The 21,465-nt window shown below is 34.7% G+C and overlaps 1 protein-coding gene across 2 annotated transcripts in view; it reads right to left on the minus strand.

The window, feature by feature from the left end:
- SEMA3E (semaphorin 3E) overlaps window positions 1–21,465 on the minus strand; it is a 235,944-nt gene that overhangs the window by 72,982 nt on the left and 141,497 nt on the right. Inside the window, exons 1-3 of one of the 2 annotated variants that reach the window (XM_038562848.1) lie at window positions 9,980–10,210; window positions 9,172–9,231; window positions 6,620–6,739 (exon numbers count right to left, since the gene is read on the minus strand). In XM_038562848.1, the coding sequence (XP_038418776.1) occupies window positions 6,620–6,739; window positions 9,172–9,231; window positions 9,980–9,982 (183 nt within the window). In that variant the 5' untranslated portion in view covers window positions 9,983–10,210. Of the gene's footprint in view, window positions 1–6,619; window positions 6,740–9,171; window positions 9,232–9,979; window positions 10,211–21,465 lie in introns of those variants that run through there. The other variant, XM_038562847.1, reaches the window with a different exon arrangement.

The following is a 21,465-nucleotide window of genomic DNA, read 5'->3' on the forward strand; positions in this document are numbered from 1 at the left end:
TGAACCTCTACATTCAACACATAATTTCTGTTTTCTTTGGAAGGTGAGTAAAATTAGGGTTAGACACAACTCTGTCGTATTTTCTATAGTATTCTGTACTCATATAAAATTTTACTATTTAAAAGGCACTGTGAGGGGAGCCTGGATGGTGCAGTTGGTTAAGTGTATGACTCTTGGTTTCGGCTCAGCTCATGATCTCAGGGTCCTACGGTCAAACCCCATGTTGGGCTCTGTGCTCTGTACGGAGTCTGCTTGAGAGTCTCTCTGCCTCTGCCCCTTCCGCTCATGCTCTTTGCTCTCTCTCTTTCTCTGAAATAAAGAAACCTTATTTTTAAAAAAAGGTATTATAAACTTCTGCAAGACTATCAGCAGAGGCATACGTTTACTCTCTATAAATTCTCCCAGGAAAAACAAATGGACCAACTGGGAATGCAAAACCTAAAGTTGACTGACTATACTTCCAGCAAAACTGGCTGTTGAGACATCTCCGTGAGACCCCAAGTATGAGCAGGTGTGGATAAAATGCCATGAGCTACAAACCACACAAGGTATTAATATCTTGCAGGAAGAAGCAGAGAGAAGCAACCAGGTTTTGATAAAACTGAGAAAGGAAGAACTCTCAAATGTCTAAGTGCTCGCTGAGAGTAGAGTATCCCTTTAGAGCATGAGCTGAACCTGGGAGGAACTTTTGCTAATGTGACCTGTGGACTATTTCAAGAGGTCTATGGGAAGGATGAAGCTCTTTGAACCTTCAAAATTCATCACCTTATCTCCCTTCCAGAAGAAATGTCTGAAATTATAATACCATTTTTTCCAAGAAAAAGAGAAAGAAGGGCAAAGAAAAAGCAATATCCTAATGAAGAGATGATAGCCAGGAGAAGTGTATACATAATTCTCTTCAAAGAAAAAAAAAAAAGAATGGTGAGTTCTGGAATATGAAGGTACTAGACATATCCACACTTCTCTTCTGAAAGTTTAGGATAACAATTTTATATAAAAATGAGCAACAGAGAAAAATCTCAGCTAAATCCAGTACAACGTTCTTAAAAAAAAAAAGGAAACAGAAGAGAATAACATTTACCACAGGCAGTGAAGGTCTGTCAGAAAAACATGCCACAAAATAGATAAGAAGTAACCATAATTTAGTATTTCAGTTGAATTTAGAAGAAATTAAGAAAATAATAGAAGAAATACATGTAAAGCATAAATCAAAATTAGAAAAACTAAAAAAAGAGATGATAGAACTCAGGAAGGATTTTAAAACAAAAAGAGAAAGCAATTTTTAAAATGAAGACTATACGAGAAGGGGCATATGAGAAAAAACACCCCAAGTGTTTATGCTCTATGATAAAAAAAATGAAAATAAAACCAAAAAATAAAAATAAAGGATGTGATCTGGGTACTTATTAGAAAGGGTATTCCATTTGTGAAAATGATCTGGCTGTTCATTCACATGCTGTACACTTCTTGTATTTTTATTATACTTCCATAAAAAAATGGAAAATAATGCAATGTGAAAGAGAGAAAAGAGATTCAAGAAAAAGTTGGCTTTAATCTTTAATACCAGAAGACCACAGTTTACAGCCACATTTCACTGAAACTCCTCACATGAAGCCTCCAAAGACTTTCTAGGAAGGTCCCATGGCACTTTGATTCTTCAAAACTTCTAACCTTGGTTAGAAGGTTAATGACTTGGTTAATTACTCCTTTATTTCTATGCTATCTCACTCTGATTTCTCTTCTAAACTTCCTTGTCACTTCTTTTTAATCTTCTTTGTTGGTTTTTCTTTCTCCATCAGTCTTTTTTTTTTTAAGATTTTTAAAATTTGTTTTAGAGAGAGAGTGAGCACGCGAGCACACGTGAGCAGATGGGAGGACGGGCAGAGGGAGAGAATCTCAAGCAGATACTACGCGGAGCATGGAGCCTGATGCGGGGCTCAGTCTCATAGCCCTGAGATTATGACCTGAACTGAAATCAAGAGTCAGAGGCTTAATCAAGGGGCTTAAGCCACCCAACCCCTCCGTTTTAAAAGATTTATTTTATTTATTTATTTGTGAGACAGAGAGAGAAGAGCCTTTCAAGTGTTGGTGTTTCTGGGCTCCATATTTAACTACTTTCACTTTTTACTCAAAGTCTCTTCCTAGACAATGATATCATGCCTAAAGATCTCAGTTTTCAAACACACACACACTCTCTCTCTCTCTCAAATCTGCATTTCTACTTCAAGTCTTTCTCCTGAAAAATAGCCCTTTATACGCAACTGTTGATGAGATCTCTCCATTAAATATCCCATAGTCAAAATAAATAAATAAATAAATAAATAAATAAATAAATAAATAAATAAATATCCCATAGTCCCCTCAGCAAACTTACTTCCCACCCTGCTCTCCCGATCTGCAAAAAGTGGCCATATCCTGTGCTGGATAACTGATTCTTCCCTATCTGCTATCCTAAGAAAAACCTTTTTTGAACACCCTTACACTTTTTATATCCTTCCCTTATATTTTTTATCCTTAACAATTCTATTTCTGGATTAAATAGGTAATATCACTGTCTTTATTTGGTCACTAGTCAGTCAGTTCTTAACCCCTTACATTCTAATTACTCACTTCTTTAGCAAAACTGCCCTCTGTAGCACTGATGTTGTCTATCATTTTAGAATATATTTTTTTCCTATTTCAAATGATTATAAATTTTGTGCTAACCTGATTTGCGTTATACCCCTTTGTCTGCTCAGTTGCTATTTACACTGATAGATCAGGCCCCGCCACTTAAATAATGGAATTTTCTAAGTACTTGGATAAAGGGAGAAGGAGAGAGAGAAGGGATAAGATGGAGGGGTGGATGGAGGCGTGGGGAGAAGGAGAAAGAAGAGACTTGTTCGGGGACAATTAATTACCTACGGTTCAATAATTCAACTTATTCTGATAACGCCCTCCTCTAGCATGCAGATCAATTTTTCAAGTAACTATACATAGAAATGAAAAAGTTATAGCTGAGATATATTGAGAATTTTTTCATGTTTTTACAAAAAACCTACTCTGCCTCCTTGGCTCCTTTTTGTTATTCTTCTCAACTGTCAAGAAATAAAATTGGAATTGTGTTCTTAATTCCCTTTAATCAGCAACATCCAATAAAATGTTACATAATCTCTCCTGCTGAGCAGCTTCTCACATCAGCTCCACACTTCCTTTCCTTTGCCATTGTGACAACAGTTAAATATCCTCATGATCTTGCAGACTCCTGTAATAGCCTTCTTTAATTTCTCCCTGCCTTTCATCTCTCTCTGCTTGAATCAATCCTAAATATTACCAGTGTCATGTCTTTCAGTCTGCTCAAACTCCTTCATGGTCTCCATGCTCTCTTTAGAAGGAACTACAAAATGCCACTGTCTAGCATTAAAATCCTCTGCCAGTTTGCCCCAGTTTTATCTCCTGACATTCTCTAACCAACTCCACGAATGTCTGTGAACCTATCCCATATGTGCTTGCCTCTGTGTTTTTAAAAGCATTTTCCTTGTCTGTATAATGTGTAACTTCTCATTCTCTCATATAAAATGTTATCAAGCCTCCAAATGGACTTTTGAGAATAAATATCTCGTTATTCTTATTATCCTATATGTCCATGAGATGCTCTTACATCCTGTGTAGAATTTTTTCCAAAATGTGTTTTCAATAATACTGATACTTTGATAATTACATGAGAAAAATATTCAAATATCATGTCTGTGAAGATGAATTACACATAGTTCCACCTCTGCTAATGATAATCAGCTTGTTTGGACTCTCACACAGATAATGATGATAAACTAGTAATGTCTTAAAGAATTATTTTTTAAAAACGGAGGTCACTTAAGAGCAACGACTAGAGAGTTTTCCAATCCAGGAAATCCCCTAATCCACATGGTGAGGAATGGCTAGAACTCAAGCAGAAAGCTATAGACTTACTAGTGTGGAAAGTCATAAAAGAGAGACTTAAAAGCACCAGGACAGCTGAAATGCAAGAGGAGATACCCAGGAACTCAGGGAGGCACCTTGAAATGCATGTATACATTCCTTCCCAAATCCTTGGCTGACACCTGACTGCATGTGCAAGCAGAGCATAAAAAACACCGTCTGGAAAGTTGAAAGAAATTTTTGGCTGCCGCCCATCACAAGAGATTTTTGAGTTTGAGTCTAGACAAGTAAGCTGCCTGCTAGAATAAAAATCAATTCTCTTTAAAATATAATCAAGTCCATGGTCTTGAAAACATATGATCCGTAATGTCTGATACACAATAAAAATTACTAGACATGCAAAGAAACAAGAAAATATGACCCAGAGTCAAGAGAGAAAAACAATCAATGCAAACTTACCTTAAGTTGACCCAGATGTTAAAATTAGCACAAAGGGATTTTTTTTTTTTTTTTTTTTGCACACAGGAATTTTTAAAACAGCTGTTAAAAATGTGTTCAAGGGCTTAAAGAAAAATATAGTCATGATGAATAAAAATATGGGGAAATGCTCATTAAAGAAATGAAATATAAACAAAATCAAAGTTTTGGAACTGAAAAGTATGTTATATGTATTGACCATTGATGGGGTGTGCTTAACAACATACTGGAGATGGCCAGAAGAAAGGATTAGTAAACTTGAAAATAAATCAATAGAATTTATCCAATATGCAAATCAGAGAAAACAAAGACTGAATAAAAATGAGCAAAATGTAGGTGATTTGTGGCACAATGCAATACACATATATGAGCACATGCATGCGGTTGTGTGCATATGCATGTGCACACACACATACACAATACATCCCTGAAGGGAGAGGAGGGCATGAAACAATAACATTATCTGAAATCATAACAGCCCAAAATTTGCCAAATTCAATGCAAAACATAAGATTTTGTATCCAAAAATCTCAGTATTTCAAGAAATGTAAATATCTATCTCCCACCACTGCCACCACACAAATAGGCACATAATAGGAAAAATTGGTGACAACAAACAGGAGGAGAAAATTCTGAGAGATAAAGCTATTACAAACATGGTAATATCAATATGTATGAAACCTGAATATACATTCAGAAAGCGATTTAGAAGACAATAAAGTATCTTTGAACTGCTGAATGAAAAAAAAAAAAAAGCTTGTGAATCCAAAATTCTATATCCAGGGAAAATATCCCTGAGAAATAAAAATGAAATCAAGGCATTTTCAGATCTATTTGCTGCCAACAGACTGGCTCCACAAAATGTATATATTCTGGCTTCATATGTAGGTGTACATGTCTGAATACTTTGCATGCATGTAAGTATCCTGACTTTCACTGGGTTGATTGGCTTTGCATGGCTCTCTTTAAGGTTCTTCCATTAGATAAGCCGTATTGTTTCTTTAAAAGAATTCAGTGAGTACACTCGATGTGTTTGTGTACACTCTTTAGCTTTAATCTACAAGTAGAGGTGGTTAGTTAACATTTAAAATATGCTAATCAAAAATCCTGCCTATAAGGACACTTCACAGCTGAAGTCCCTCAATCAGGGGGCTCTCAAGAGGCAGCTAAACTAAGTACTTTGGATATGACTGATTGTATGTGCACCTGAGTGTTAACTAGTATGAAGGATACCAGGAATGATTTTGCACGAGTGAAGTGAATGTTCTTCTCTATATGCGGCGGCTGAAAACATTTTAGGGTCACTGCTGCCCTTTCATCAGTAGAGTATAAGAATCAAGAGACCGTAGCTGTTTCACTATAGAATATATAGATGTCTGTTTTATCTGTATCTCACCTTAATGGAGGACTCCGCCTTCTGACCTAAAAAAGGGTAGCAGATCCTGACATGAGAAGTTTTTTTTTAAATGTATTTTACAGTGAAAATGTGATATAAGATACTTGAAAATGTGCCCAAGAGAAATGAGAATTTAGAGTTCATTCAACAGGTTATTGGATATTCAAGCCTGCTTGTTAGTCAAGGTTATATGTGTGATAGAATTCAGCTGAGATCTTTTCTTCTTTTTTCTTTTTCCTCTTTTCTTTTCCTTTCTTCTTTTCTTTTCTTGCTTTTTTTTTTTTTGAGATTTGTTTTCTTTATGCTGATCACTTGTAGTGGGGTCTGAGGCATACAGCTCTCACCCACTAATATTTAGCTTCAGTCAGTTTGTAATCCACCTCACCCCTCAACTCCCAACTCCACCTCCCTCATTTCACTTATCAAAAAAAGAGTAATTACGAAATCAACAAGTCTTTGCATTTCCTTTGTAAAATACTATATATAGTAATTGTGCTTACATAAATTTATTTATATATATACATTCTAGCTTGGTGGTTCCATTAATAAAATTTATGCACAAACACAATAGAGAACACAGTTTGATATGAAGAAATATTTTTAAGTGCACAATCAAGTAAATGAAGCTGTTCAGTGAGGAATACATAAAGAATTAATTGATTTATCAATTTTATAGCTGAGAGGGATTTTAAAGGTCCAGAGAGATCATTTCTCTGACTTAGGAAAGCTTCATCAGTGTACCACAAATGCTTTTCTTTTTCATCAAAGAAAATCCCACCACCTTTCTTTAAAAAAAAAAAAAAGTTATTTTAAGCATGACTTTTATTGCTATGAATGATATTATCTTACTTCCAAATGGTATCCAACCCTGATGAAGGCACAAAGTGGATCAAAAGCTCCAGTACCACAGGTCAGAAGGTGTGTCCTATTATAGTGATGCAAAACCCGGACAAAATTTGCACATTCACTCTAAAGCAAAAAAAAAAAAAAAAAAAAAAAAAAAGGAAAAGAAAGAAAAAAGAAACAGGTTATTGTAAAAAAAAATTGTATTTAGGCCTTTTTGATGTCTGTTTTCCCTAACCCTACAAATCTCATGTTCAAGTCTCCTTGTCTCCTTTGAGGCTAGAGGAGGCAAGAGGGGTGGATGTAGAGGGCAAGAAACAGTGGAAGCACAGACTGGGATAACCAATGCACACCTTAGCCTCACTGCATAAATTACATTCATAACAGGATTGTATCATTTTTCAAGTATTCTAGTACATAAGTGAGTAGTAAAAAAAAGTACTATGCAGAAACTTATTCAAACATAAAGATGTGCATGGCAATACATCCCACTAAGTAATTTATTCCCAATGCTGTTATTTTTTTTTAAGTACATATAAACAAATGAATCAGCACAAAGTCAGAGAACCAATAATTAGAGAAGGCTTCACTACCCTTAAAGAAACATGGGCAGACTTTAAGGCTCTACAGAGTTTTGATGTTTGGTAAAATAAGTCATATCTTCAAACTCATAAATTCACACAAAGCACTTTCATAGAGGATTTTCAAATAAATACATGGGAAGTTAACCAAGAGAAATAACATTTTACACCCATGACTATAAGACGGCTGTGCAGGAATCAGCAAAAATTTTTTTATGAAGGACCAGGGAGTAATATATTTAGTTCAAATGGCCAACTGGTCTCTGTTTCAACAACTTACTTCTGTAAATATGGCATGAAAGCACTCATAGACAATACACAAAGTGAATGTGCGTGGCTAGCTTCCAATGAAACTTTACTTACAAAAGTAGATGGCAGGCCCCATTTGGCTGAGGAGCTCTAGTTTGCCTACATTGGGATTCAACTAGAATATTTATTTTACACATCTTTGTATTCCCTGCTTAATTAAACACAGTAGTAAATATATATATATATATATATATATATATATATATATATATATATATATATATAAAATATGCTTAACAAATTTTACTACATAAATCACCAGGTGAATTTTATGATCAATATGCTGAATGAGAAGAGTTTTAACTAGCTCAAACCAACTTGTCCAAATTAATTCTAGCAAAAACCTTCCTGGTAAATTAGGTATTGTTTCATTTAAAATAAATTACAAAATACTAAACTCTTCTAATGCTAAATACTACTCTGATATCAATGCATGTAGTAGTCAGTAAAATACCAGTAGTGGTATTTTAAAAGTCATAATCTGTCCTTATAAAACATTTCATAGAACAGTAGGATGAAAAAGCCACCAGAACCAACCATTTTACTACAAGTGATTCAGATTATAGCATTCCCTGTTCAGAATGAGGAAAGTACCACTAACCTGATTATCCAGAGCATGTAGATATATTTTCTTCTATTTCCCATTTACGTAGCATTTTATTCTGAGGGTGACCAGAATTCATTCAGGCATGGGGAAAATATTCTCTTCTCCTATCACTGTAAGTACCTGCTTTTCATCTCATGAAAACTTGAATGAGCCAGTGAGGCTACATTTGGGCTCAGTCGGGCTCAGACTGACAGAGCCTAAGAGTGTGTTCAATTAGTCAGCATTATGCTGTGGACTAAGACAGCAGGAATGTCTTGGCTCACTCCTTGGCTGGGTGACCCAGTTGCTACAGAGACTCCGGAGTTGGTATAGAGTGTGTTAGTCTTATATGGTATGTTTTTTTTTTTTTCTCACTATATAAAGGGGGAAAAGGGATAAGTTGACTTTCAAAAGGAGGTGTGCACCCCTTTCTCCAAGACGTGTATCGTGTCAGCTGTCAGCTACTCCCAGCACCTGAAAGTCCCTTCGTGCATGTGGACAAGGCACTGCGTCAGGACGCTGCTTCTGCGCAACCTCACATGCCACAGGGAAGTTAGGGAGACAAGGAACACTGATTGTTCCAGCAGAAGAGACCCTAAACACATCGCGGGGGAGATAAAGCACTGCCTTTGGCTTCTCCTTTCTTTTTGTTTTTCTCTCCTTTTGTTTCATTTGGTTCTAATTTACTAATCAAGGCAAGATGAAATCTCACAAATAATGTGCTTAACTTTCCCTTGAATTAAAAATGCACCTGAAATTGTTTTTTCTCCCAATATGTAGGAGATAAGCATTAGGATAAGAAATTCATAAATCTGAGTTGACAAATACATAATAAACCAAAAACCAAAACCTAGACACTTCAAGCTCCCTTTACTCTGACTTTACATTGAAATTAACTTACAAATTATGATCTCTATAGAATGCATGTGTATGCACGGATATGTGTACATACATTTTTTTTCTTCCTGAGGGAATCGCATATACGCCTTTTAGGAGCAAATAAAAGGTTAAAGCGTCAGTCCCTCGTGACTGACCAGGAATATAATTGGCAATGTGTTTAATTTACAATGAGTAATACTTACTGCATCTTTTCCTTTCATTATACATTCTTCTATTTTTAGTGCTGTACTAGGCCAGCGTATCTGAAATAAAGATAATGAACTATTATGCAAATACATACAAAAATAAACCACACCAAAAAACCATTTCATTTTTTCTATAATCCCAGTACATTTTCCTTTTGTTCTATTTCCTGAGAAGATAAATCAAGACTATCTTCTTTACATCATTACACGCCTAATGAAGACACTTAACATTTGAGCTTTTATTTCATCCTAAAAGTTAGTTTTTAAACAAAAATCTTTCTCAGGTTTTCCTCCAGTCTCCACCCTTAAGAGGACGCCACACTTCAAGCAGCCCTGCTCTGCATATAACCGGCTGTGATCTCCGCCATCTGTCTTGTCTTTCCCCTGAACTTGACTGTCTGTCCCTCCAAGTCAGGCACCTCCTGAGTTTCCTTTGCATTTTTACCACTCAACCCAGAGCGTGGTGTGCGGGGACTCAGTAACATTTGCTAAATGATGGGATTAAAGGATGTAGGACTCCTCTGTCCTGGAGGGACACCCAGACTACCTCCAGGTCTCCAATACATCAAACATGATGCGTCTCTGTACACATCCTTCTGAGATTGGTAAAAGAGCACGGTTAGTATCTATAACCAACGGAGGGGGTTGGTATGTATATAACCTAGGAATAGCATTATTGGGTTTTAGGGTAAGCATTTATTTTATTTCTTAACATAGCGCCAGAGTACTTCCAGAATGGCCACATACTCAACCAACTTTCTAATTTTTGTACTAAGCACCCAAGATTAAATACTTCAATACTTACCATAACTTTATTAAAGATATAGTATTACCCAGGGAGCTTTTAAAAACGAAAAGGTACATTTCTCTATGCAGCCCCACAAGGCAATACATCTATACATGGGAACCAAGGAATGTGATCCATTTGAATAAGTGTAGCAAGTGGTAAGTTCCCAAATGTCTTCTATGCCCCAAGATCGTAAGCCTTCCAGTAAATAGTTTATCCCCACATCTTGATGGATCAATCAACCTCCCCCACCAGGCTGAAAAAGCTCAACTGGCCCCCTTTCTTGCGTCTCTCTCAGAATCCTGGGGAGCATCATCTATGCCATCATGTCATCGTCATGGTTTCTACCAGCTGGGTGATAACAGATTCAGTGTGGAGGGATGTTGACTCTGACCAGAATACCCTGTAACTTTTCCTTCACTGCTGTAAAAGGTTTTCACCTTAGATACACTAAGGATCCGCACTGGGATACGGAACTCCTAAGATGTTCTCTCTTCCTCTCCTACCTCCATGACACTTTGAGTCAAGCTACATCCATATTTCTTTCTTTTTTAGGCAATCATTTTCTGTTCTCAAGTTAACATTTTGGGGAAGGAGTAGCAACTTCCCAGCAGAGTAGCCTAGGCCTCTCAAGATATTAATATTTCTACAAATAACCTTTTCCTTCTCAGGATGCTCAAAGATGCCAGAGAAATTATCCAGGGTATCAAACTAAATATGAGAGGTTACTGATTGGAGATATTTTTTGTTCAGTGAGCACACTGCTTGTTTTCCAATTAGTGGCCAACATTTACAAATGAGAAATTTTGAATAGAAATCAAGATTTCCAGTTTCTCCAAGCAGGCCAGGCACTCTTTCTTTAATTTGTTTCAGACTCTTCTTCTCCTGACTGATCCCAGCAGCCATTTTAAGTTTTTGAAAACGATATATACATACATATATATATACACACATACTAAATATATATATATATATATATATATATATATATATTTGAATCCTAAATATGGTTAAGATTTAAACTTTTTTTTAAAGCTGTGCCCCAGAAAATAACAAGTTAGGTATTTATATGCTAGAGGTCAAAGAGGCTTGTCACTTAACACACACATAATGTAGTCAAATCCAGTCCCAGATACATGAGTAATATTGGGAATTTATAAAAGTGGTGTCAAAGGCATTTTATTATTATGATTTTTACATTATTGTGTGTATTATCATAGGAGTAAGTACTACGTGGTTTGAATTACAGGTATAAAATATTACTTTGATATTGTTTGAATTACAAGTATAAAGCATTGCTTTGATATTCTTAATAGTGTAAGGGGCCCCCGTTTCTTACTAACATTTCTTACTAACTATACTCAACATTAAATATTCATAGTGCAGTATATAAACTTAAAAAATCATATTTTCATTTATGTTGCGACACAAGAAAGACAAAGGAAAACAAATAGGAATATAAAAGAAAACCAACTAAAAAGCAAAAAGCATACACATAAAATCCTAGAATCAATGTTCATGATGGCAGTGAATCCAGCAGGGGATCATATAGGCTTCAGGAAAGAGATCACGTAAATACATCAATGTCAGGTTCAGATGCAGCCCTGCCTCAGCTTCAGCAGAGTCATTAGTACCATTAGAGGGTAAGCACCCCAGAAGCAAAGCTGTAGCATTCATAAACTTTACTGATCCCTTATTTTGGGAAAAATTTTTGTAGTCAGGGTGAGATTTTTTTTCAGATAATTTCCACACCTATTTTCACTTGAGATTCAGTTTTATTTTGGAATTATGATTTTACTGTGGATGCATAAATTATTCAAAAGGCTATGCTCGCACATGTGCACACACACATATATGCGGACTGAATATATATAGCATATATTACATACATACTGTATATTAAATTATACAAATAAATATAAATACAAACTTATTTTAGGATCATCTCCTAAAATAAGGAAATCATCATTTCCATCATCATTGGAAAGATTTTCATGACTAATTCAGTTAACAGCATCAATAAATCAGAGAATATCTTACTTGTAATTCCAAATAGTGCTTTATATTCTTAACACATTTAACTTAAGAAATGCAGGGCTCATCTTCTTCTTAAAAATATTAGCATCCCTTGTTATTCATTTTTCATTATGTAAAATGATGACTTCTTTAAGCTGTATTGTCACAATTTCAAAGTATAACTCAATTCTTTAGAAAAATGTATCAAGTTCAGCTTTTCAATGTTGAAATAGTATCCAGACCAGTAACACAACCTGAACACATTACACCATGTACTCCCCCAAATGATTGCTTCATAATGATTATTTCTAGGACTAGTTGAATAACTGTTAAAGGGGTAATTCTCTACAGAATTTCTACACACCTTTTGACAGTTTTGTTCTACATTATCTTTTCAAACAGGCTTGAAGGTAAAGATAGAACTTCCCTCCAGGGGAAATGAAAGACTAGCTTCCTGACCAGGATAATAAAGAGAATGTCTCCCTCCAGACAAAGGTTGAATAGGTTTGCTAATGTACCCCTTGTGAGATTTCATATTTCCTAAGCTTGGGTTCATCAGGCATAACACATACGCACTCTGTGTGCAGCATCATACCTGGTGATGCTATGCATCACCCCCTGTGGGACTTCTGAGGGCAAAGCAATTGCTGGAAACATGATGGCCATGCTGCATGCAATGCTGTGGCTAATAGAGTTCTTTGTTTCTGACCCATGAGTCTCATGTCTTCTGGCAGCATCTAGGACATGGTGACAGCTAACTTGCTGTCTTACAAGTGAGGCAAAATCTCAGACTCTCTACAGTTATGCCACCAACGAAACATAATATATTTTGTCATAGTGAATACAAAAAATGGCATTTCTCAAGATTTTCAGGATCTGTATTGTTTTTAGTGGCAAGTGGAATCATTTCAATTGCACTAGAAAAGAAAAAAATCATTCCTCCAGGCATATTGTATAAAGTATTTCACAATAAAACCTTTCCTAATATCTTTTTAAATAAATAATATTTATTTCTCCTTTGATCCTCTATATTGTTCTTACTTTCTGTATTAGGATTGTATTACAATTTGTGTACTTAAGTCTCATATTAATCTGTAAGTTATAGAGAGGAGGGCAATGTCTTACTTCTGTATCCCTACCAATGCACAACCCAACCTGGCACAATGCCTTCTGCGTGGTTACTGCTTATTCAATGTCTGTTGATTGACTTCTATCAATCACTACATCTTTTTAACATTCTTTGTAAAGTCCATCCACAGTAAAATTTCAGAGATAAACTTCACTGGCATGAAATTGCTGTAACCAGTGGCAAAGGAATGAGACAAGTAGCAATTTGGGGTTTAATCAGAGAGGGAATTCTGTAGGATGTTAACAAAAATTTAGACTTTGAAAGACTGGTGGGATTTCTGAAAACAGAGGAAAAGGATCTTGACCAGATCACTTTGAGAGGATGGGAGAGATGCAGAAGGTTAAATTATGAACACTTACCACTACGAAGTCCAATACACAGGAACTCTTTCCAAAACAATGTCATTACAGATTTACTCAAGTTTTGTGGGGTTTTTTTTTTTATATATAACACTTAACAGGCTCAGGATAGCATTCAAATGTTCATTCATGTGAGAAAAGATAACATAGCTCCTGAAAATGGAGTTATTTTAAAGCCATCATGCACAAATATCCTGACAAGATAGTAAGAAAAATTATTTTCTTCATTTGTTGTGGAAATCAGGATGTATTGTGGTTCTGCTCCAGAGTTTATCATCAACAAAAGCCCATCAAATTAAGCTATTTGTTCTGCCAAAAACATTTCTTAAAGGCAGTTAAACAACAGGGTGTAATGCTATTTCCAAATTTTCTATTCCAAGAAGGAATTAAAAGCAAAAGGTTAAATACACATCATTTCATCACAATATTCCTATATTACAATTTAATTGTTCCAATGCACATTAATGGTCAACTTACTCCTCTTGCACATCTCAAAGGAGGAAAATAAAATAAAATAAAAATTAAATTACAAAGCATTTTTTCTGGGCTCCCTGTTGAGTCTCATAATTATGTTACAATTAAGGATTTAACAACTTACTATTACAAGATGTTATGACACTCAGAGATTTAGGGAAGTAAAAACGAATCCAAGAAGAAGAGACAATTTAACTCTCTAAAAAAAGATTTCATTTTTAAATAAATAAGTAAAATGATCCAGTAAATCTCCCTTCATGGAATATATTTAACTGCCTTAGACAATATTATAATTTCATCTAATATATCCTCTTTCTCATTCTATTATTTTAACAAAAATGTTTATTTATATTTTACTTTTTCTTTCTACATTTTACATCTATGCACAGTATCAGTGTCCATCAATGTATATGTTAACTATGTGTCCTATAAATATCATGAAAAGAAAATATATTTTGAGTATAACACATTAAAAGAGTTCTAATGGTTTATAAATGGTAGTCTTTAACCCGACATCATTTTTAGTGTTTATGCTTTTATACTTAATTATAATGACTGTCATTATTCAAGTAGTTTATATGCCAGAATTATAATCTTTTGAACTATAAACAAGATTTGTATTTGAAATGTTTATACTCCAAAGCATTTGAACTAGAACAATATTATTACTACAAGAACATTATTGGCCTGATGCATGCCCTTTTTAATGGATGAAATTTACTCAACTGCTAACATTAATGTGAAATACCATCTGCCATTTATAGGCGAATTATACTTTAATGCCTTTTTCCACTCAGTAAAAAAATTAAATTCTAAAATATAAGAATTTCTTTTACTTTTGATGTAATAAAGTGGAATAAATGGGAAAAATGTAAATACTTTTAAAAACAGAAGTATCTAAGAGAACTATATGTACAGAATTCAAATCAACTAATTTACTATTAGCTTAAAATAAGAGTGGTGAGAATAATTTTAGGAAAATAGCCTGAAATTTAGAAACTTAGAGAAAAAGTATGAATAATGCTAAATTTAAAGTTTATTACTAATATGGGATAGTCTATGAAGTGCCATAAAATATAGCTTAAATATATATCTACTTTTGATTTATTTTTCTTTTCTTTTTTTAAAAAATATTTTTATTTATTCGTGAGTGACACACAGAGAGGCAGAGACACAGGCAGAGGGAGAAGCAGGCTCCCTGCAGGGACCTGATGTGGGACTCTATCCTAGGACTCTGGGATCATGACCTGAGCCAAAGGCAGATGCTCAACCACTGAGCTATCCAGGTGCCCCAACTTTTGATTTGTTTGGGAATGGTAAAAAACAAAACAAAACAAAACAAATTATGCCTCAAAATTTTATGCCTTAGTATTGTTATCTTTCAGAGAAAATTTTTTATTTGTTTTTCAGGAAATTTCAGTAATGCTCAACTCAACACAGATTACAAGGGACTGTAAAGACTGTAAATACAGCTAAACTAATCACTTACCACGGTTTAATACTGGAGTCCGTGGGGCTCTCAATCTTTGCCATAAGTAACCATAAGTGGGACACAGTTCCTCCTTATACTAGTCAGTAGTTTCTCTCTATCCTGTCACCAACTACTAACTACTTCACTAGTTCTTCACCATTAGTAAGGTAAAATGTGGTCATGCTAAGGGAGTAAGAACCAAGGGGAAAGAAACACCGCATAACAGAAGGCAGAGCTAATGGTATATGGTGAAGACCAGTTGGGAGAAGTGAAGTTCACACCAAAGCTGTACTCTGCTTCTCAATGGTATGATGCTGTGGAAAGAGCACAGGCCTCTCGACAGACAGACCTGGTTTTAAATTCTACCTGCTACTTACTGGCTTCATGCCTCTATTTTCCTCTACCTTCTATTTATCCAACATACTACTGCTAAGGTAACTGTACTAATTACAATTCTAGTGATGGTATGCACATATTCAGAATCCCCCACTGGCTCCTGCATTGCCTAGAGTAAGTTTCAAAAGTACAGGAAAAATTTCCAGGATCTGGTCCCAACCACATTTCCATTCTTAACTTTTACTCTGCACCCTACCTTCCACCATTCACATCCCCCCACTTTAACTATCTACTTTGGAGATTAGTTATTATTTTAAACAGCTCTAAAATTTCTGTTCTTTCCTTTATTCACTCTGTTCCCACTACTACTCTATACAAATTGAAATTCCGAATATCATTAACAGTCTAATTAATTAATTAAAAATATTTTATTTCTTTATTCACAGAGACACACAGAGAGAGACAGAGACACAGGCAGAGGGAGAGGCAGGCTCCCTGTGGGGAGCCTGATGTGGGATCACGATCTGAGCCAAAGGCAGATGCTCAACCAATGAGCCACTCAGATGCCCCTAACAGTCCAATTTAAATTATATCTCTCCTCCAGAAATCCGCAGCCCCCAGCTTTCATATGCTTACTTAGCATTGGATTTAAACATTTATTACAGTTTCATTTAGTTGTGCTATAAATGGCAAATGTGCATTATCTATCTTCTCCATTATATTGCAAATATTTAAGGGTAGAGACTGTTTTGTTCATTTGTTCATTCTTCATATCTCTATGTAGATTTCTAAAATGCAGTTGTAAAGCCCTAAAAATATGTAGGATTATTTTTCTTACTTATAGCAGCACATTAGAATTGTGTACTGAGGGGATCCCTGGGTGGCTCAGCAGTTTAGCGCCACCTTCAGCCCAGTGTGTGATCCTGGAGAGCCTGGATCGAGTCCCACGTCCGGCTCCCTGCATGGAGCTTGCTTCTCCCTCTACCTGTGTCTCTGCCTCTCTCTTTCTCTTTGTCTCTCATGAATAAATAAATAAAATATTTTAAAAAAAAGAATTGTGTACTGATTCTACGTCTAGTTTAGACAACAATCATGGTAGCAAATATTTAGGGACTATGTCTTAGGCATTTAATAATTAATGAATCCTCTCATAAAAGCTGTGAATTAAGTACTGTGATCACCTCTCTCTCACAGATAAGAAAACTGAGACATAGGGATGTGGAACAATTGGTCAGGATCACTCATCTCATAAGTGGGAGATTGGATACTAGAGTCCGTACAGGCTGGCTGCATACTCTTTGTTCTTTGCTATTATGTTCTGCTACTTTTCAAACAGTGTTATAATATCTATGAATTAAAACAGTTAAAATGAAATAAGAAGTAAAATTTATATGTTGGCTATTTTTGTTAACTTTCAAAAAAATTAACTATTGGTCAGCTGAACTTTATTCTAGAAATAAAACATTGATCAGAAAAAGTAAGGGCACACTTTCAGTAAATAAAGAAACACAAATACACCATATCTAATATTTCCTTAAAGGTAAATTTAAACAAATTGTAATAAATGTGAATAAGGAAATAACATTTTTCTCATGGAATATAAAAAAATAGTACAAAAATGTTTTCAATAATTCTTAGATGCTATGTGAAAAAATTTCCCTTGTGTAATATCAAGAGGGATCTTTATTTTGATTACCAGTTTTAGTTTACTAATGAATATTATCATTACTCATGATTTTGAAAGGATACACATTATTAAAATGTTTTAAAGTCACATGAAAAGTTCTTTTAAATCCTGTTTAAAAAGACTGAATTACTAAATAATTGTGTAAATACTGGGTTGGCTTTTAAATGTTAAAAAATGGCAGTATGTTTTATAGGTATTTCTTTTTTTCCTCCTTTCCCGAGTTTATTTTTGATATTTCTAATATATCAGAATTTTCTATGAATTAACTCTAAAAATATCTTACCATTAATTTTCCATGTATTTATTTAAATCCTCTTAGACCTAAATCCAATTAAATTATATCAGTGATTAAAGTTCAAAAAACTATGCATCATGTGAAAATAGGATTTAATTCTGCTGAGTGTAAAGCTGCTAACCTGAGAATTTAATAATAACATATTAAACCGTCATGATCTCTTTTGGCTACATTTTGACTTTACAAGAAGTAAAAATTAATTGGGGTGGAAAATGTTTGTAGAAACATATACATTCCTTTTCAAATTATAGATTGGAAGCACTTCCTCAATACAAACTATAGTTTTAAAATCAAGCAGTAAGTACAAGAAAATTTAATGAGGAATGTTTTCAACAAATGAAAAATAAAAGCCAATTTAAACATGAATAGCCTTGAATTTCCATGTTTAGAGCCCTATCGCAACTTAGAAACTATAGGATTTTATCATAAACAGATGCTTTTTAAAAGTGAGATACAGATCCAGGTTGTTTCTACAGGAAATCATGTGAAAAGTATCTGGCAAGATGATTTGTCCTTCCCTTTACACACTTTCTATTCATACTAATTCCCTGATCTTGTCATAGTATGACCAGAAACTCTCAAGATGTTTTAATTTTTTCACTCAAATTCTGGTTTCTCTAATTTAGTCCTTTTTTTTTTTTTTTTTTACACCAAAAGCTTTAGAGAAAAATAAAAAGGAAAAGAGTACGTTTTAAAAAAAATTCTCTGGAAGTTGCGGATGAAATCAGAGTTTAAGAGGTCTCACATTATTTGTGGATTTTAGAGATCTTTGAAGAGAGCAATTTGTAGAAACTACTCTCTTGTGGCAGATGTGAGGTTCTCATAAAATAAAAACATAAGGTAGAACAAATGGAATTATAAAATTGAATTTATCACAGTGAATAGTAGGATTTAACACCTGTATTGATTTTTCTGAGTGTGAGTTAAAGGTGTTTTATGAATGTAATACAGATACAACAGAGCAGAATTTCATGGCAAAAGACTATTATTACATAGTCTGGAAAATGCTATTAAATAATTAATTTATAAAATAAAATCAGTCTCTAAAAAGACTAATATAGTACAGTAAGTCTGGTAAATGGTAAATTCTTATCTATTTCAAAATTGCAGTCTTATGTGTGTGTATAATCATAAAAGTTCTGATTATTACACATAAAACATTTATTTGGCATCACATATAGGACCAGTATTTCCTAAGGTTTACAGGGACACATAATGCTTCAGTATTTCACCATCCTAGATAAACATAACAATCATCTGGAGGCTGGTTTAAAATCCCCACTTCAGTCTGTGGGTGGGGCATCACAGCATAGATATTATTTACAATGTCCTCAGGTGTTATTAATGGGCAGCCAAACTAAAACTACTGCCACACTTATAAAACAGGATCCTACCTTGTTTGCCAGTGGGGAAGTGGGTAGGTGGTTGGTGGGGGTAAGGGTGGGGGTAGAAGGCAGACAAAATTAACCTAAAAGAAATTAGAGAATAATTAGTTTCATAGTGGTTCTGGCAATAAGTACAATGGGAATTGCAAGAGAGCAGACAATGAAGAGAACATATTGGATGATGTCAGGATTCACTACAGACACAGTTTCACTCTCTTATTGTCTATGTTCTTTGTCTACAACTTCAAACACGAATATAACACAGTACCTATCTGAAGGAGCTATCTTATAAATTAGACTGGCAAGTAAACAGCCAATTTTAATATAATATGAGAATCAAAATCAGACCAAAGATAAAGAAAGGGCTAGGAGAATCTTCTCTAAATCCAGTTTAGAAGAAAAGGAAGTGGCTTATAAAAAAAAGTAGGTATGTTTGAAGGCTAGTCCAGGGAAGGAGAGAGTATAACAAGAAGGGGATATTAAAGAGCAAATAGAGGTGCTCAGCATCACTTATCATCGTCATACCACATTGAGATATCATGTTACAACTGTTAAAATGGTTATTATAAAAAATAAAAAAATAAGTGTTGGTGAAGATGTAGGGAAGATGTAGCAGTGAGGAGGAAATGTCAACTGGTATAGCCATTATGGAAAATGGCATGGAAACTCCTCAAAAAATTAAAACTAGAATGACTATATGATCCAGCAACTCCATTTCTACTTGTATATCCAATGGAAATCAAAAGAGAATCTCAAAGAGATATCTGCATTCCCATGTAGCATTATTTACAATAGTCAAGAAATAAAACCAACTTAAGTGTCAATGGATGAATGGATAAAGATGTGAATATTATTCAGTCGTGATATAAAAGGAGATCCTGCCATTTGCAGCAACATAGATAACCCTGAAAGCATTATACTAAGTGAAGTAAGTCAGAAAGGGAGGTGGGGAGATGGAGATGGGAAGATTTTTTTTTTAAAGATTTTATTTATTTATTTGAGAAAGAGTAAGAGAGAGAGAACAATGAGGGAGAAGGAGAAGCAGACTCTTTGCTGAGCAGAGAACCTGATGTGGGTGGGGCTCCACCCAGGACCTGAAGATCATGATCTGAGCCAAAGACAGACACTTAACTGATGGAGCCACCCAGATTTCCCTAGAGATGGGAAGATGTTAATCAAAGGGTACAAACTCCCAGTTACAAGATGAGTAAGTCCTGGGGACCTAATGTGCAGCATGATGATGATGATTAATACTGTATTATATACTAAAAGTTAAGTGCTAAGACAGTAAATCTCAAATGTTCTCACTACAAAAAAGAAATTGTAACCCTGTGACATGATGGATATGTTAGCTGACACTAAGGTGGTAGCCTTTTTGCAATTTATAAATTTATCAAATCAACATGTTATCCACCTTAAACCTACACAATCTCATGTGTCAATTACACCTCAATAAAGATGGAAAAAGTGAAAATAGAAGTGATCTGTTAGCAATATATTAGTGTAGACGAGACTGAAAAGGTAGATACGAGTAGATCACAAGGATCTCTAACTTTGCAAAAATGAAAACTTTATTCTTACTCAAAAATTTTAGAATGTTTTATAAGATAAAAATTATAGAGCAAGAATAACTATGTTAACCATGTTAACTATGGCCTGATTTCCTGAGTTCAGGAAATGCACCAGCTTCAATTGAAAAAAAAATCATCATTATTTAGTTGTATAATCTCCAATTGAAATTTAGCACCTCTATCATGTAAATGTAAGAAATAAATTACAGTAGTATTAATATCCATTGTTTAATAAGCAAGAGAAATACTAGATATTTTATTTTTTAAATATTTATTTATTTGAGAGAAAGAGAGCGTGTGCAAGTGGGGCGAAGGGCAGAGAGAGAATCTCAAACTCCCCACTGAGCCTGAAGCCTGTTATGAGGCTCAATCTCACAATCCCGAGATTATGACCTGAGCTGAAACCAAGAGTTGGATGCTTTATGAACTGAGCTCCAAGAAATAACAGATATTTTAATATTACCTTAGGGTTGTTACAGGTATCTCAAAATATTATTAACATTCATCATTAATTTGGAATTACAGTGCTGAAAAGACCAGTTGCTAGGTCTTATTACTTAATATTCAAATTAGGAAGCTACATGCTTTCATACTACAAATTATTATTCTTGTGGTGTGATAACTTTATTTCAATATATTTATAATTTGCTGGCTTTTTCCAATATTTTACTTAGTAATCCTACATAATGGTTTTTTAAAAGATTTTATTTCAGAGAGAGAGAGAAAGAGAGAGAGCATGTGCAAGCATGAGCACGAGGAGGGGCAGAGGGAGAAGCATACT

This window comes from Canis lupus, chromosome 18, assembly GCF_011100685.1.
Source record: "Canis lupus familiaris isolate Mischka breed German Shepherd chromosome 18, alternate assembly UU_Cfam_GSD_1.0, whole genome shotgun sequence".
Lineage (NCBI taxonomy): Eukaryota > Metazoa > Chordata > Mammalia > Carnivora > Canidae > Canis > Canis lupus.